Source organism: Perognathus longimembris, unplaced genomic scaffold, assembly GCF_023159225.1.
Source record: "Perognathus longimembris pacificus isolate PPM17 unplaced genomic scaffold, ASM2315922v1 HiC_scaffold_4314, whole genome shotgun sequence".
NCBI lineage: Eukaryota > Metazoa > Chordata > Mammalia > Rodentia > Heteromyidae > Perognathus > Perognathus longimembris.
In genome coordinates this window covers 18,075-30,586 of record NW_025959618.1, presented here as the reverse complement: position 1 = coordinate 30,586, position 12,512 = coordinate 18,075, and the positions used below count along the sequence as shown (strand labels likewise).

The 12,512-nt window shown below is 40.8% G+C and overlaps 1 protein-coding gene and 1 pseudogene across 1 annotated transcript; one reads left to right on the top strand and one right to left on the bottom strand.

Moving 5' to 3' along the window:
• Positions 1-437: 437 nt before the first annotated feature.
• LOC125344791 (nuclear receptor coactivator 2-like) lies at positions 438-7,948 on the top strand. Its single transcript, XM_048337126.1, has 6 exons — positions 438-753; positions 930-1,007; positions 2,415-2,649; positions 4,778-4,955; positions 5,551-5,749; positions 7,826-7,948. Exons 1-6 carry the CDS (start codon positions 523-525, stop codon positions 7,931-7,933), a joined length of 1,029 nt encoding a protein of 342 aa, XP_048193083.1. The 5' UTR covers positions 438-522; the 3' UTR covers positions 7,934-7,948.
• A 2,991-nt stretch (positions 7,949-10,939) lies between these two features.
• LOC125344792 lies at positions 10,940-11,888 on the bottom strand (annotated as a pseudogene).
• Positions 11,889-12,512: the final 624 nt, after the last annotated feature.

The following is a 12,512-nucleotide window of genomic DNA, read 5'->3' as shown; positions in this document are numbered from 1 at the left end:
AATTAAAATATATATATGAGCAAGAGAAGACACCCTTGTACTTACTGTGCTGGTTTTAGTGGCCTTATTTTTCTGTTTTTGTTTTTGTTTCTTTTGCCAGTCCTGGGGTTTGGACTCAGGACCTGAGCACTGTCCCTGGCTCAAGGCTTGAGCCATAGCGCCACTTCTGGCTTTTTCTATATATGTGATGCTCAGGAATCTAACCCAGGGCTTCATGTATGCAAGGCAAGCACCCTACCACTAAGCCATATTCCAAGCCCTCCCCCTTGTTTATTTTTCATATATGATTTTCTTATTATTGATAAGGTATTATACAGAAGGTTGCCATTTCATAAGTCAAGTAATAAATACATTTCTTTATTGGACAGTGTCACCCCTTTCTTTGCTTTCCCCAAGTCTGCTCCCCAGCCCCCAGCCCTGCCCACATTGTTCATTTACTTACTATTTATTTCTCATTTGGGGCTTTCTCCTCAGAGCCAAGCAGTAGATCCAGAACAGTTCTCAAGTCAGGAGTCCAACCTCATGCTGGAGCAGAAGGCCCCTGTTTTCCCACAGCAGTATGCATCTCAGGCCCAGATGGCGCAGAGCAGCTATACTCCCATGCAAGATGCAAATTTCCACACCATGGGACAGAGGCCTAGTTACGCTGCACTCCGGATGCAGCCCAGACCAGGCCTCAGGCCCACAGGCCTAGTGCAGAACCAGCCAAATCAACTGAGACTACAGCTTCAGCACCGCCTCCAAGCACAGCAGGTTTGTTCTGTGAGATCTTCAGTGTTGGGGTGGTGGTGGGAACCCAGGAAGATTAGTGGTATATACAACAGTATGCTGGTACTGGGTCGGCCAGGGAAGTTACTGGAAAAAGTGGATGTAAAGTAAAATATTTTCTGTTTAAAAAAGATATTGATTCCTATGCGTCTTGTGTTTAGAATCGCCAGCCACTTATGAATCAAATCAGCAATGTTTCAAATGTGAACTTAACTCTGAGGCCTGGGGTACCAACACAGGTAAGAGAGCAATCCAGCCATCTGCTTCACTATGTCCAGTTGGCTTCTGTTGTCATTTCTTCCTCACTCATATGAGTCAGGTTAGGGGCTAGAATGGCCATACAAACCACATCAACATACTGGTTCTACACTGTATGTGTTGATACTGTCAACTTTTTTAATTTCTTCTAGGTATAGCTATTTTTATTGCCGGGTACAGTAGATTCTTAGCATTCAAGTAACTTTATGTAATATGAATACATAAGGTTGCTGCCAGCACTAAGTGAGAGAGTGCTAAGCCATTGCTCTGGGAGGAGCACAGGCTTTGGATCCTGCAAAACTATGGCCACATTGCCCTATTGTGCTTAGTGACCACTTAAACGGTAAAATCACCAATAGAAAGGCATTGCCTCATTCAACCTTATCGGGCAATGTACACATTGGGCATCTGAAATTCTTTGCCAATGTTCTTGGGCCCATGCATGACTATAATGGAGCCATAAGCTCTGATTTCAGGGTTACAATTGAATTTTATTGAGCAAGTATCCTTATAAAAGTCACAAATGACAAAGGTTTAACTATGTCCTCCTAGGACACATAAACAGGTACATCCCTCTTACTAGTACTTTCCATTCATCCATTCATGTGTGCCTCCTCTCCTTCTTTCTTACTCTTATCCTGTCTGTCTTCTTGTGCTTCTGTTCTTTATACCCCCTAAAGCCTTTCCGAGAGTATCATTTCACCTTTTGGCACAAAGACTTTAACAAGACTCTAAACTACCAGTCTTCTGATGGGCATGATGGCATACTCTATAATCACAGCACCTAAGCGTTGGGAGACAGGAGTTTTGCAACTTTTGAGACTAGGCTACATAACAAGACCTTGTCCCCCCCCCAAAAAAAACCAAAATCTTCCTGTAAAAAATACTGTGGGGCTTAGTGGTAGAGCGCTTGCCTTGCATGCACAAAGACCTGGGTTTGATTCCTCAGTAACACATAAACCAAAAAGGCCGGAAATGGCTCTGTTGCTTAAGTGAGGTAGAGTGCTGGCCTTGAGCAAAAGAAGCTCAGGGACGGTTCTGAGGCGCTCAGTTTAAGCCCAAAGACTGGCAAAAAGAGAGAGTGGGAAAGAGGGAGGAAGGGAGGGAGGAAGGGAAAGAAGGAAGGAAGGAAGGAAGGTTGGTTCTTTTGAAATCCTTTAGTTACCTGTGCCCTCACAATATGAGTAAATGGATATTATCAGGACTTCAGAATCATTGTATATATAGAAATTAGCTCATGTACTTAATCAGCAGTTTTTCAATTCTACAGTCTCTCCTTCCTATGGAATTTTATTTTCTAAGTAATTATAGATGAGACAGTGTCATTTGTTTCTTTTTTAATCTGTGTCTACTCCATTGTTTTTCTCTGTGTATTAACCTTGATTTAGGCACCTATTAATGCACAGATGCTGGCTCAGAGACAGAGGGAAATCCTGAACCAGCATCTTCGACAGAGACAAATGCATCAGCAACAGCAGGTTCAGCAACGAACTTTGATGATGAGAGGACAAGGGTTGAATATGACACCAAACATGGTGGCTCCTAGTGGTCTACCAGCAACCATGAGCAATCCCCGGCTTCCCCAGGCAAATGCCCAGCAGTTTCCATTTCCTCCAAACTACGGTACTGGATTCACATCCCCACCACCTTTCACCAGTCCTTTCTCCCCAGTGTCCCCCAGTCATGGGTCACAGCTCCTCTCTCACAGCTCTTTGCATGGCTCCCAGATGAATCTGGCTAACCAGGGAATGATAGGAAACCTGGGAGGACAGTTGGGGCCTGGCAGGAGTCCCCAAGTCCAGCACAGTACCTTCCAGGCTCTCAGCTCAGGTACCTCCTTTTCTCTGAGTGCAGGTCTTACTTTAAGAATGACCGAAGTAAGTGTGTATGTGTAGGGTGTATGTGTCTGTCTGTCAGGCGTGTGAATGTATATGAGTGTATCTGTTCTTGTCAATGCCTGTGAACACAGTGTACCTATATTTCCATTTATATTTGAATGCCTCTGAGACTGACTCAAACAAATCAATAGATAAAATACAAAATGTTGAACAACATAATAAACTTACATATAATAGCTAATCTAAAGCTTTTGAAAATTAGATTTTAAGGATTATATTATCAAGAGATAATTCTTGAGAAATACTATATGGAATCCATAATGAGAGACCTCTTAGTTTTCTTCATATTGATTTGTTCTTTAGTGTCAGTCTTAAGAAATATAATGTCATGAATGAACATTAAGATTTGTATACATGTGGCGTTCACTTAATAATTGAATTTTGATAGATGTAAATGCTTACATTAATATTAGTATTCAAAATGTCTTTCCCTAACCATTGTTGGAATTATCTATATCTATATATAGCCAGTAATGACTTTATGTTGCCTAAATTCTAGTCTCCTAATTCTTTAAAGAAACAAAGGTAATGTATAGCATATAATAGTAGTGTATGGGCCTTAATCTTCTATAAAGAATTTAAGTATTAATTACACATGTGAGTTTTACAAATCTTAAACAAAAATGAACTTAATGTACATCTCTGAAATACTCAGAAGATGTTGCCTGCCTTCCCAATTTTCTTTTGGGATTTTTTTTTTTTTTTTTTTTTGGTGCGAGTAACTGGAGCTTATGGAGGGCCTCAAGCACATGGCGCAGGACTCTGCTACTTGAGCCATGCCTCCAGTTCTAGATTTTTGCTGGCTAATTGAGGATAGGAGTCTTGAGAACTTTTCTGCCTCAGCTGAGTCTGTACCTTGGTCCTCAGATCTCAGCTTCCTGAGTAGCTAGAATTGTAGGTGTGAGCCCCCAGCATACAGCCTATTTTTGATGACAGTAAATTCTGCTGAAAGTCCTTCCTTTCCATTTAATATAAATTCCATTTTCTTTGAGAATGAACAAGAAACATACTGTACTTTTTTTACCCTTTATTGCTAACCTTGGGTAGTGCTAACAGTGCCATAGAGTTGAAACAAGCCAAACATGGGTACAATTACTTTTTTTTAATGCTTCCATCATATCATGAAATGACTTAATTTAAATTAAAAACTATTTGTGTGTTGATTTTATTTTTTGGCCATCCTAGGGTTTGAACTCAGCTCCACAGGCACTCTGTGCTTGAATCATATCCCAAGTCCCATATGTTCACTATTGATGTATAGTGGAATATTAATTTAACTCGATCTAATCAATACAGTTGAAGTAACTTAAGGACTGATTATTGGGTTTAAGGAAGGAATACTATTTTCTTTCTGTAACTCTGGCCATGACTCTACAGGACCCTCAAACTGTGGAGGTATGGAGTACGAAAATGTTTTCACAAAGTAGGGAGACCTTTTTTTCTTTGTGCATTTTGATCAGAGCTCAAGATCATTTTCAAAATGTACATAATTAGGGGCTGGGGATATAGCCTAGTGGCAAGAGTGCCTGCCTCGGATACACGAGGCCCTAGGTTCGATTCCCCAGCACCACATATACAGAAAATGGCCAGAAGCGGCGCTGTGGCTCAAGTGGCAGAGTGCTAGCCTTGAGCGGGAAGAAGCCAGGGACAGTGCTCAGGCCCTGAGTCCAAGGCCCAGGACTGGCCAAAAAAAAAAAAAAAAAAAAAAAAAAAAAAAAAAATGTACATAATTAATCAGCATATGATTATGTATTTGAAAGTTTCTTTGTGTAATTTGGAATGCTCTCTTTTTCCCCCCACTAGTCTCCACAATGAAACTAATGATCTCTGGGTTTCTGTTGTGTTTTTTTAAGGAATAAGTCAGCAACCTGACCCTGGCTTCACTGGGGCCACGACTCCCCAGAGTCCTCTAATGTCACCCAGAATGGCACATACCCAGAGCCCCATGATGCAGCAGTCTCAGGCCAACCCCGCCTATCAGGCCCCCTCAGACATGAATGGATGGGCACAAGGGAACATGAGTGGAAACAGGTAACACGTCTCGTTATGTCCTTCAGATACAAAGGATAAGGAAACCTTCTATAGATTACCCTCTCGTTTTATCTGCATTTTTAAAAAATATACCTGCTCAAGAAGGGTAATACCAAATGAACTGCTATATAAGTCAGTTTACTCTTCTGAGAAGAAAGTACCAGAGAGTTACAAAAACTGCTTTAGCAAAGCACTTCTCCTTTAGGAGTAAAAGTTGCAATCTAAACAGATGCTCCCACACCCATTTATCATAGAACTGCTGTAGAAGGCAAGTGGCCTAGACATCCCTTATCAGGACCATGATAAGACAAGCACAAGGTCCCTCTGATGCTACCAGGACAGTGGGTAATATACATGGACTATCTAGTGATGTAGGAGCTAGATAGTTTGACTCCCTTGCAGCCTTCTGGAGCACTACCTCTCCTGTTATAGACCTCACCACCCCCACCATCTGTTGCATGCCCCCTAAATGCCCTCCCCCCCAGTTCATTTAACTCACTGTAGATACATCCCTGAGAAATAAGTGCTCAGAGATGGCTGCCTCTGTTTGCTGCCAGCTGCTAACATTTTATTTCATCTTTCTGCTCTGTTCTAGCATGTTTTCACAACAGTCCCCACCACACTTCGGGCAGCAAGCAAACACCAGCATGTACAATAACAATATGAACATCAATGTCTCCATGGCGACCAACACAGGTGGCATGAGCAACATGAACCAGATGACAGGACAGATCAGCATGACCTCAGTGACCTCCGTGCCTACGTCAGGGCTGTCCTCCATGGGTCCCGAGCAGGTGAGCACCAGGGAGAAGTAGCTAGGTGTCTACTAACCATAGCTATCTGTTTCTGCATTAGCTGTATTTTCACACATTCCTAGTGTCTGCCCTCAACTCCCACTTATGCTTTGAAGGTTTTTTCACCATATTTTTACCTTTGTTTAATGAGGTTAATAGAAATACTTTATTTTATTTTTTTGTCAGTCATGGGGCTTGAACTCTGGGCCGGGGTGCTATCCCTGAGCTCTTTTGCTCAAGGCTAGTGCTCTGCCACTTGAGCCACAGCACCACTTCTGGTTTTCTGGTAGTTAATTGGAGATGTGAGTCTCACAGACTTTCCTACCTGAGCTGGCTTTGAACCATGATCCTCAGATCTCAGCCTCCTGAGTAGCCAGGATTATAGGCATGACCCACAAGCACCTGGCAGAAATAGTTACTAACAGTGAGATAAGTATGGCAGAATCCCTGTCAGACAATTTTTTGATGTTTCTTTTACATCATATACATTTTTCTTTTATTTAAGGAATTTAACTATATTAAATGAATCTCTAAAACTGAGGAATTTATATTTCTATGGATTTGGGGGGGTATAGATTAAGAACTGACATTTTTCTTTTTCATTTTTAAATGTAAAACCAGATTTTAAAAAAAAGCAAAACTATCTGCTTCCGACTAGTGGCTTAAAATGAGAATGACACTAATCATCCAAAAACTATTCCTTTTGAGGTCAAGGGATACAATACAATGGTACGATACTTTCCTGGCATGTACAAGGTTCCTGGACAATCTCTACCCAAAGATAAAAAGTTCTTTTTACTAATAGAAATAATTCTGTCCCTAAGCATGCACCAGCTTCACTAGGTAACAAAGAGATAGTAAGTTAACAGGCTACAATTTAAACACTGGCTGGCTCAGAGGTAAAGCTATATAGATTAGTAATTTTAACATGGTATTACAGAAGATTCTTGGAAGGACTCAAAAATACTGATAGGTGACTGCTCAACCTCAGTAGTTTCTTCAAAGTAAAAATGGTGGTAAGGATCCTGAATCTTGTTTCTTACTTGGGAGAAACTGAGACACGAGAAGTTTAAATGACACCAGTAAGTTTTTGGCATCCCCATGAATTTCAGTTTAGAATGTGATTTTGAGAATGGACAATTGAGATTTGAGTAGTTATGTAATTCTAATATTAGTAAACCCTAGTTTTGTGAAAAGTTTCTAACTGCTACAGTGTTTTTTCTTGTTCTATAAAATGATTATTTTGCAAGGTTTTATGGGAAAATTAAAGCTCTTTACTATAAGACTGTGTGCTTATAGTAATAACTGTATGTCTGTTGTAAGTCATTGGTCTAATTTGAATCAGCCAAAAAGTTATCAGGTTATACCATGAATATGTTTACGTTATCTCTGAATTTGTTTTCTGTACAGATGCAAATAAAATACTTTTGAAGGCAGCTAGTATATTTATTTTCATGTTCTCTATACTCTCCCCAAAATACATACATGGGAGAATAGGGTAAAGCCATTTTTGTGTGGTCTCTTTTCCTCAGTATTATACCTCAAAGAGGTATAAAACAAAGAGGAAGGCTGGGAATATGGCCTAGTGGTAGAGTGCTTGCCTCATATACATGAAGCTCCAGGTTCAGTTCCTCAGCACCACATATATAGAAAAGGCCAGAAGTAGCGCTGTGGCTCAAGAGGTGGAGTGCTAGCCTTGAGCAAAAAGAAGCCAAGGACATTGCTCTGACTGAGTCCCAAGCTCAGGGACTGGCAAAAAAAACAACAACAAAAAAAAAAAAAAGAGGAGGAAGGTCAGTGGTCAGCTTTTTTTTTTTTTTTTGCCAATCCCTTTAGGGCTTGGACTCAGGGCCTGAGCACTGTCCCTGGCTTCTTTTTGCTCAAGGCTAACACTCTAACACTTGAGCCACAGTGCCACTTCTGGCCTTTTCTGTATATGTGGTTCTGAGGCATCAAACCCACAGCTTCATGTATGCAAGGCAAGCACTTTACCACTAGGCCATACTCCCAGCCCTAGTGGTCAGCTTTTTTTATGTATACTTTGGATGCCCTACTGTCCTGTCTTTTTGCCCTCAGGTTAATGATCCTGCTCTGAGGGGAGGCAGCCTTTTCCCAAACCAGCTGCCTGGAATGGATATGATTAAGCAGGAAGGAGATGCATCATGGGTAAGCAACTGCCGATGAGCAGGTGAACAGAGACATGAAAATAAGGGGGGTTTTGTTGGGGTTTTTGTTTGGATTTTTTTTTTCCATAGCTGAGGACTGAACTCGGGGCCTTGCACTTGCCAGGCAAGTACTCTTCCACTGAGCCAAATCTCCAACTCCAAAAATGAGTATTTTATAGGCTGAAATTGGCATAGGTATGTTATCAACTAGTAAGGTAGAGGCAATTAGAAAATTGCTTCTGATTTCATTTAGCATACAATGCTCTGGTATGAATATTTTAATTGAGCCTATGGTAGTGTATAAACTTAGTTTTGCACTGAAATGATTGTATAACCAAATGATAAAATAGCAAGAATTAGTCATTTAGGACAAAATTTTAGTTAGTATTTCCTTTTCTGAATGATAGTAAATGTTTAGGAAGATAAAGAATTAAGCAAATTTATTTGCTCCCTCTTAATTCTTAGTGTTTTTGTTTCATTGTGTTTCACCAGCAATCTTGTGTCTTGCTTATATCATTTGCTTATTACACTTGAAACATTTCAAGAAGAGTTATATTTCCATGGTCAAAGCATGTGTCCGAATTGTAGGAGAATGAGTAACTAGTACCTGCCTGAAGCGTGTGCCTGGCACAGATGTTCAAGCAGCTCAGCACACAAGTAACTGGGCCTACACAGTCCACTTTAGAGAAGCGATCAAACCCTCAGCAGTAGAGAACACTCTTAGAACTCTATCCAAAGTAAAACAAACCTGGACAGGGTAGAGGCACCAGCAGAGAGAGGAGGGAAGGCTAAAGGAAGAATGTGAATGGGGATGAATATGATCGATGTAGTTTGTTTCCGTGCATGAAAATAGTAGAGAATTGAGAAAATGACAGATAGATGGGGTAGTTAATAATGATACATTGTTTAAATGAGTGGAAATGTCACAATGAAATAATGAAGTCCTCCTTATACAACTAATGTGTTAATTTTTTTTAAGCCAGACACCTGTGGCACACACTTGTAATTCTAGCTATTCCAGAGGCTGAAATCTGGAGATTTGCAGTTTGAAGACCGGTCAGGCAGAAAAGTCCATGCGATTCTTTTTTTTTTTTTTTTTTTTTTTTTTTTTTTTTTTTTGCCAGTCCTGGGGTTTGGGACTCGGGGCCTAAGCACTGTCCCTGGCTTCTTTTGCTCAAGGCTAGCACTCTACCACTTGAGCCACAGAGCCACTTCTGGCTTTTTCTGTTTATGTAGTGCTGAGGAATCAAACCCAGGGCTTCATATGCTAGGCAAGCACTCGACCACTAAGCCACATTCCCAGCCCCATCCATGAGATTCTTTATCTCCAGCTAATTACCCTAAAAAGGCTAGAAGTAGAGCTGTGGGTTAATTGGTAGGACACTAGCCTTGCAGAAGCTCATGGAAGTATCCAAGCCCTGAGTTCAAGCCACAAGACTGGTGCCAAAATATATATATATTTAAATAAATAAACTTATCCAATGGAGAAACATAAAGTTGATATTGAATTGCCTCAAAAAAAGTGTCTCTGGGCTGGGGATATAGCCTAGTGGCAAGAGTGCCTGCCTCGGATACACGAGGCCCTAGGTTCGATTCCCCAGCACCACATATACAGAAAACGGCCAGAAGCGGCGCTGTGGCTCAAGTGGCAGAGTGCTAGCCTTGAGCGGGAAGAAGCCAGGGACAGTGCTCAGGCCCTGAGTCCAAGGCCCAGGACTGGCCAAAAAAAAAAAAAAAAAAGTGTCTCTTAGATGGTCTTATTAATAATACTAGCAGTCACACTTAGAAAGTCAATGTAAATTTGATCCATATTTTAATATAATTTTCTCCATGCGGCTTCATGTGGTTCTTAATTTTTTATTAACATAGTTTACCAAACAATAAGTTTCATTGTGACATTTTCCTTCATGTATACCATGTACATTGATGAGATTTCACCCCTCTACTCCCTGATATTGCCCCTTTGTCACTAGTCCTTTTCTTTTCCCCCAAATAGTTGTGTGTGTCTGTATGTAAAATGTATATACATATTTAAATCTAGATTCCAATATGAGAGAAAACATTCATCTTCCTGAGTTATACCTGTTCTGCAGTTTTCCGTTCTATCCATTTTTCTACAGTGATGATGATCTTATAATTCTTGGAATAAAACCCCATTGTATATAGACTCCACATTTTCTTATCTGTTGATAGGCGCATAGGTTAATTCTGTAACTTGGGTATTGTCAGTAGTATTGCAGTAAACACAGTTGTACATTCACCTTTCATATTTCGATTTTTTATATACCAGTGTGTGATATTTCTGTTTTTAGTTTTTGAGGAAATTCTGTGCTGATTTCCGTTGTGATTGCACTAGTTTTTATTCCCAGAAACAGTATATAAGGGTTTCTTTTCTTCATATCCTTGCCACCATTTGTTGTTTGCAGGGGAGGGGTTGATGGCCATTCTGCCTGAGGTGAGAGGGAATCTCAATATCTTTTTTATTTGTGTTTCCCTAATGGCTAAGATATGGAACATTTATTTGTCTTTTTTTTTTAATATAGAAGACCTAGATTTATTTGTTGAACTATTACAAAGACAAAACAATTACCATGGGAAGGTCTTTGAGGACATCATCGCAGTTCATTTGATCTGTTATAGAACCTAAGAGAGTGGAAATTCAAGGCTATAACCTAAGAGGCCAGAGCAGAGCAGATGGTAAAACAGGGCAGAAGCTAGCCACTGTGTCAGTGGTGGGATTCAGTTGGGGTTTTCCAGAGATACCAGCAAGGCCTGAATTCATTCATCTGGGCTTGGAATTAGTAAGACTCATGTCCATGTGGAACACAACAGAGGCTAATTCCTCTGTGGTCTTGGCCTTGTCTCTTAAGGGTAAATCCTTACGTCCCAGAGAGGCATTTCAGCTTCAGACACTCTCTTGCAAACCCCACCCTTGACTACTCACACCCCAAGCTCCAGTGGGTTTCACCAGCGTCCCGCTAGTGGTCAGAGAAGGGCAGCAAAGGCAGGAAGTAGTGGCCTACTCAGGTAAGACCAGACACAGAAAGTTTTGGGTAAGTGATAAACTACAAGCAACCCCTTGGTTAAGTTAATTCACCTTTGTTAATAAAGGTCATAATTTCTTCTGCTGGTGACAACCTGCTGCCTGCCTCAGTATCATTGTCTTGAGAAAGAACTGGTTCAAGTGAATTTTGAAGGAAAGAAAGCTTTTCACCAGCCCCACTCCACAGTGGAAGAGGTACCGAGTTCCCTCCTACAGTTCCAAGGAGAATCTTAAAGAAGATTAAAGCCCTTTCAGTGATCAACATCTGCACCCTCAAACTGTCCAGCAACTATTGGTGTGGTATCCACCTCCATGCCATCTTCATAATCTCTTATTGAATCTTCTGTCCAGACTCCAGCCATGTTATACTGACTGCTCACAGACTAAGAGAGCATTCCTTCTAATGGGATAATCCTTCTTCATAGGTATAAAATGTAGGGATATCCCCCTGTCCTTGTTCGTGTGCCTCCACATCATACGCTTCTTCGTCATAAGCATCCGAGTCAGCATCCGAGTCTTCATCCTCACAGTCAGGGTGCAGGGCTTGGCACTCACACATCGTCGTGAACAGCTCCTCCAATGCTGATTTAGCACTAGGCACAAATCTAAATTCAGTCATAGGTTCCACATCATCATCACTATCTTATTCATCAGAAAGAGATTCTCATGATTCTTCTTCCCATTTGGCATTCACCATAACATACAAGTGTCTTGAGGATAGCCATTTAGATCCCTGGAGACCACATGTAAGCTAATGGTGGGGTATTCCAGTGAGAATCCTAATCCAGAACCATCTAACCAAGACAGGCAGCTCTTGGCGATGTAGAGGGTGTCGGTGCCCAGGCCCTTGCTGTTCAGCATGGCCTCGGTGTCTGGCTGCTGCTGCTGGGGGCTCTGGCGGCGGGAAGCTTTTGAGGAAGCTCATGGCGGCCGGGAGCGCACACACACCTTACTTGTCTTTTTACTGGTCACTTGTACTACTTCTTTTGAAGTAGTCTGAACTATCCAATTCATTTGCTTGTTTATTGGTTGGGTTATTGGGGGCAGGGTTGATTTTTTAATTTGGTGTGTCATTTGTCAATTCTTGCTCATTTCCTGAGCTTGTGGAATCTATATCTTGAAGTGTTTCCCCCTATTATTTCCTGCTGGTTTTCTAGTAGTCAAAATTTCAGATCCTACATTAAGATCTTTGGTCTATTTTTAATTGATTTTTGTGCAGTGTGAGAGATAGGGCTCTAAGGCCACTCTTCTACATGTGGTTATGGAATTTTTCCAGTACATTTTTCAATACCTTTTCTCCAGTATATTTTCAGCACCTTTGTTGGGAATTGGATAGTGTTAGCTGCATGAATTTATTTCTTTGTCCTCTGTTCTATTTTACTGGCCTATATGTGTGTTTTTGTTACGACTGTGCTATTTTTGTTCCTATAGCTCTGTAGTATAATTTAAATAAGATATTGTAATACCTTCAGCACTGCCCTTTTGATCGAATTTCTTTGACTTTTTAGAGTTCTTTGTGTTTCCGTATAAATTTTAGGAACTTTTTTTGTTCTAT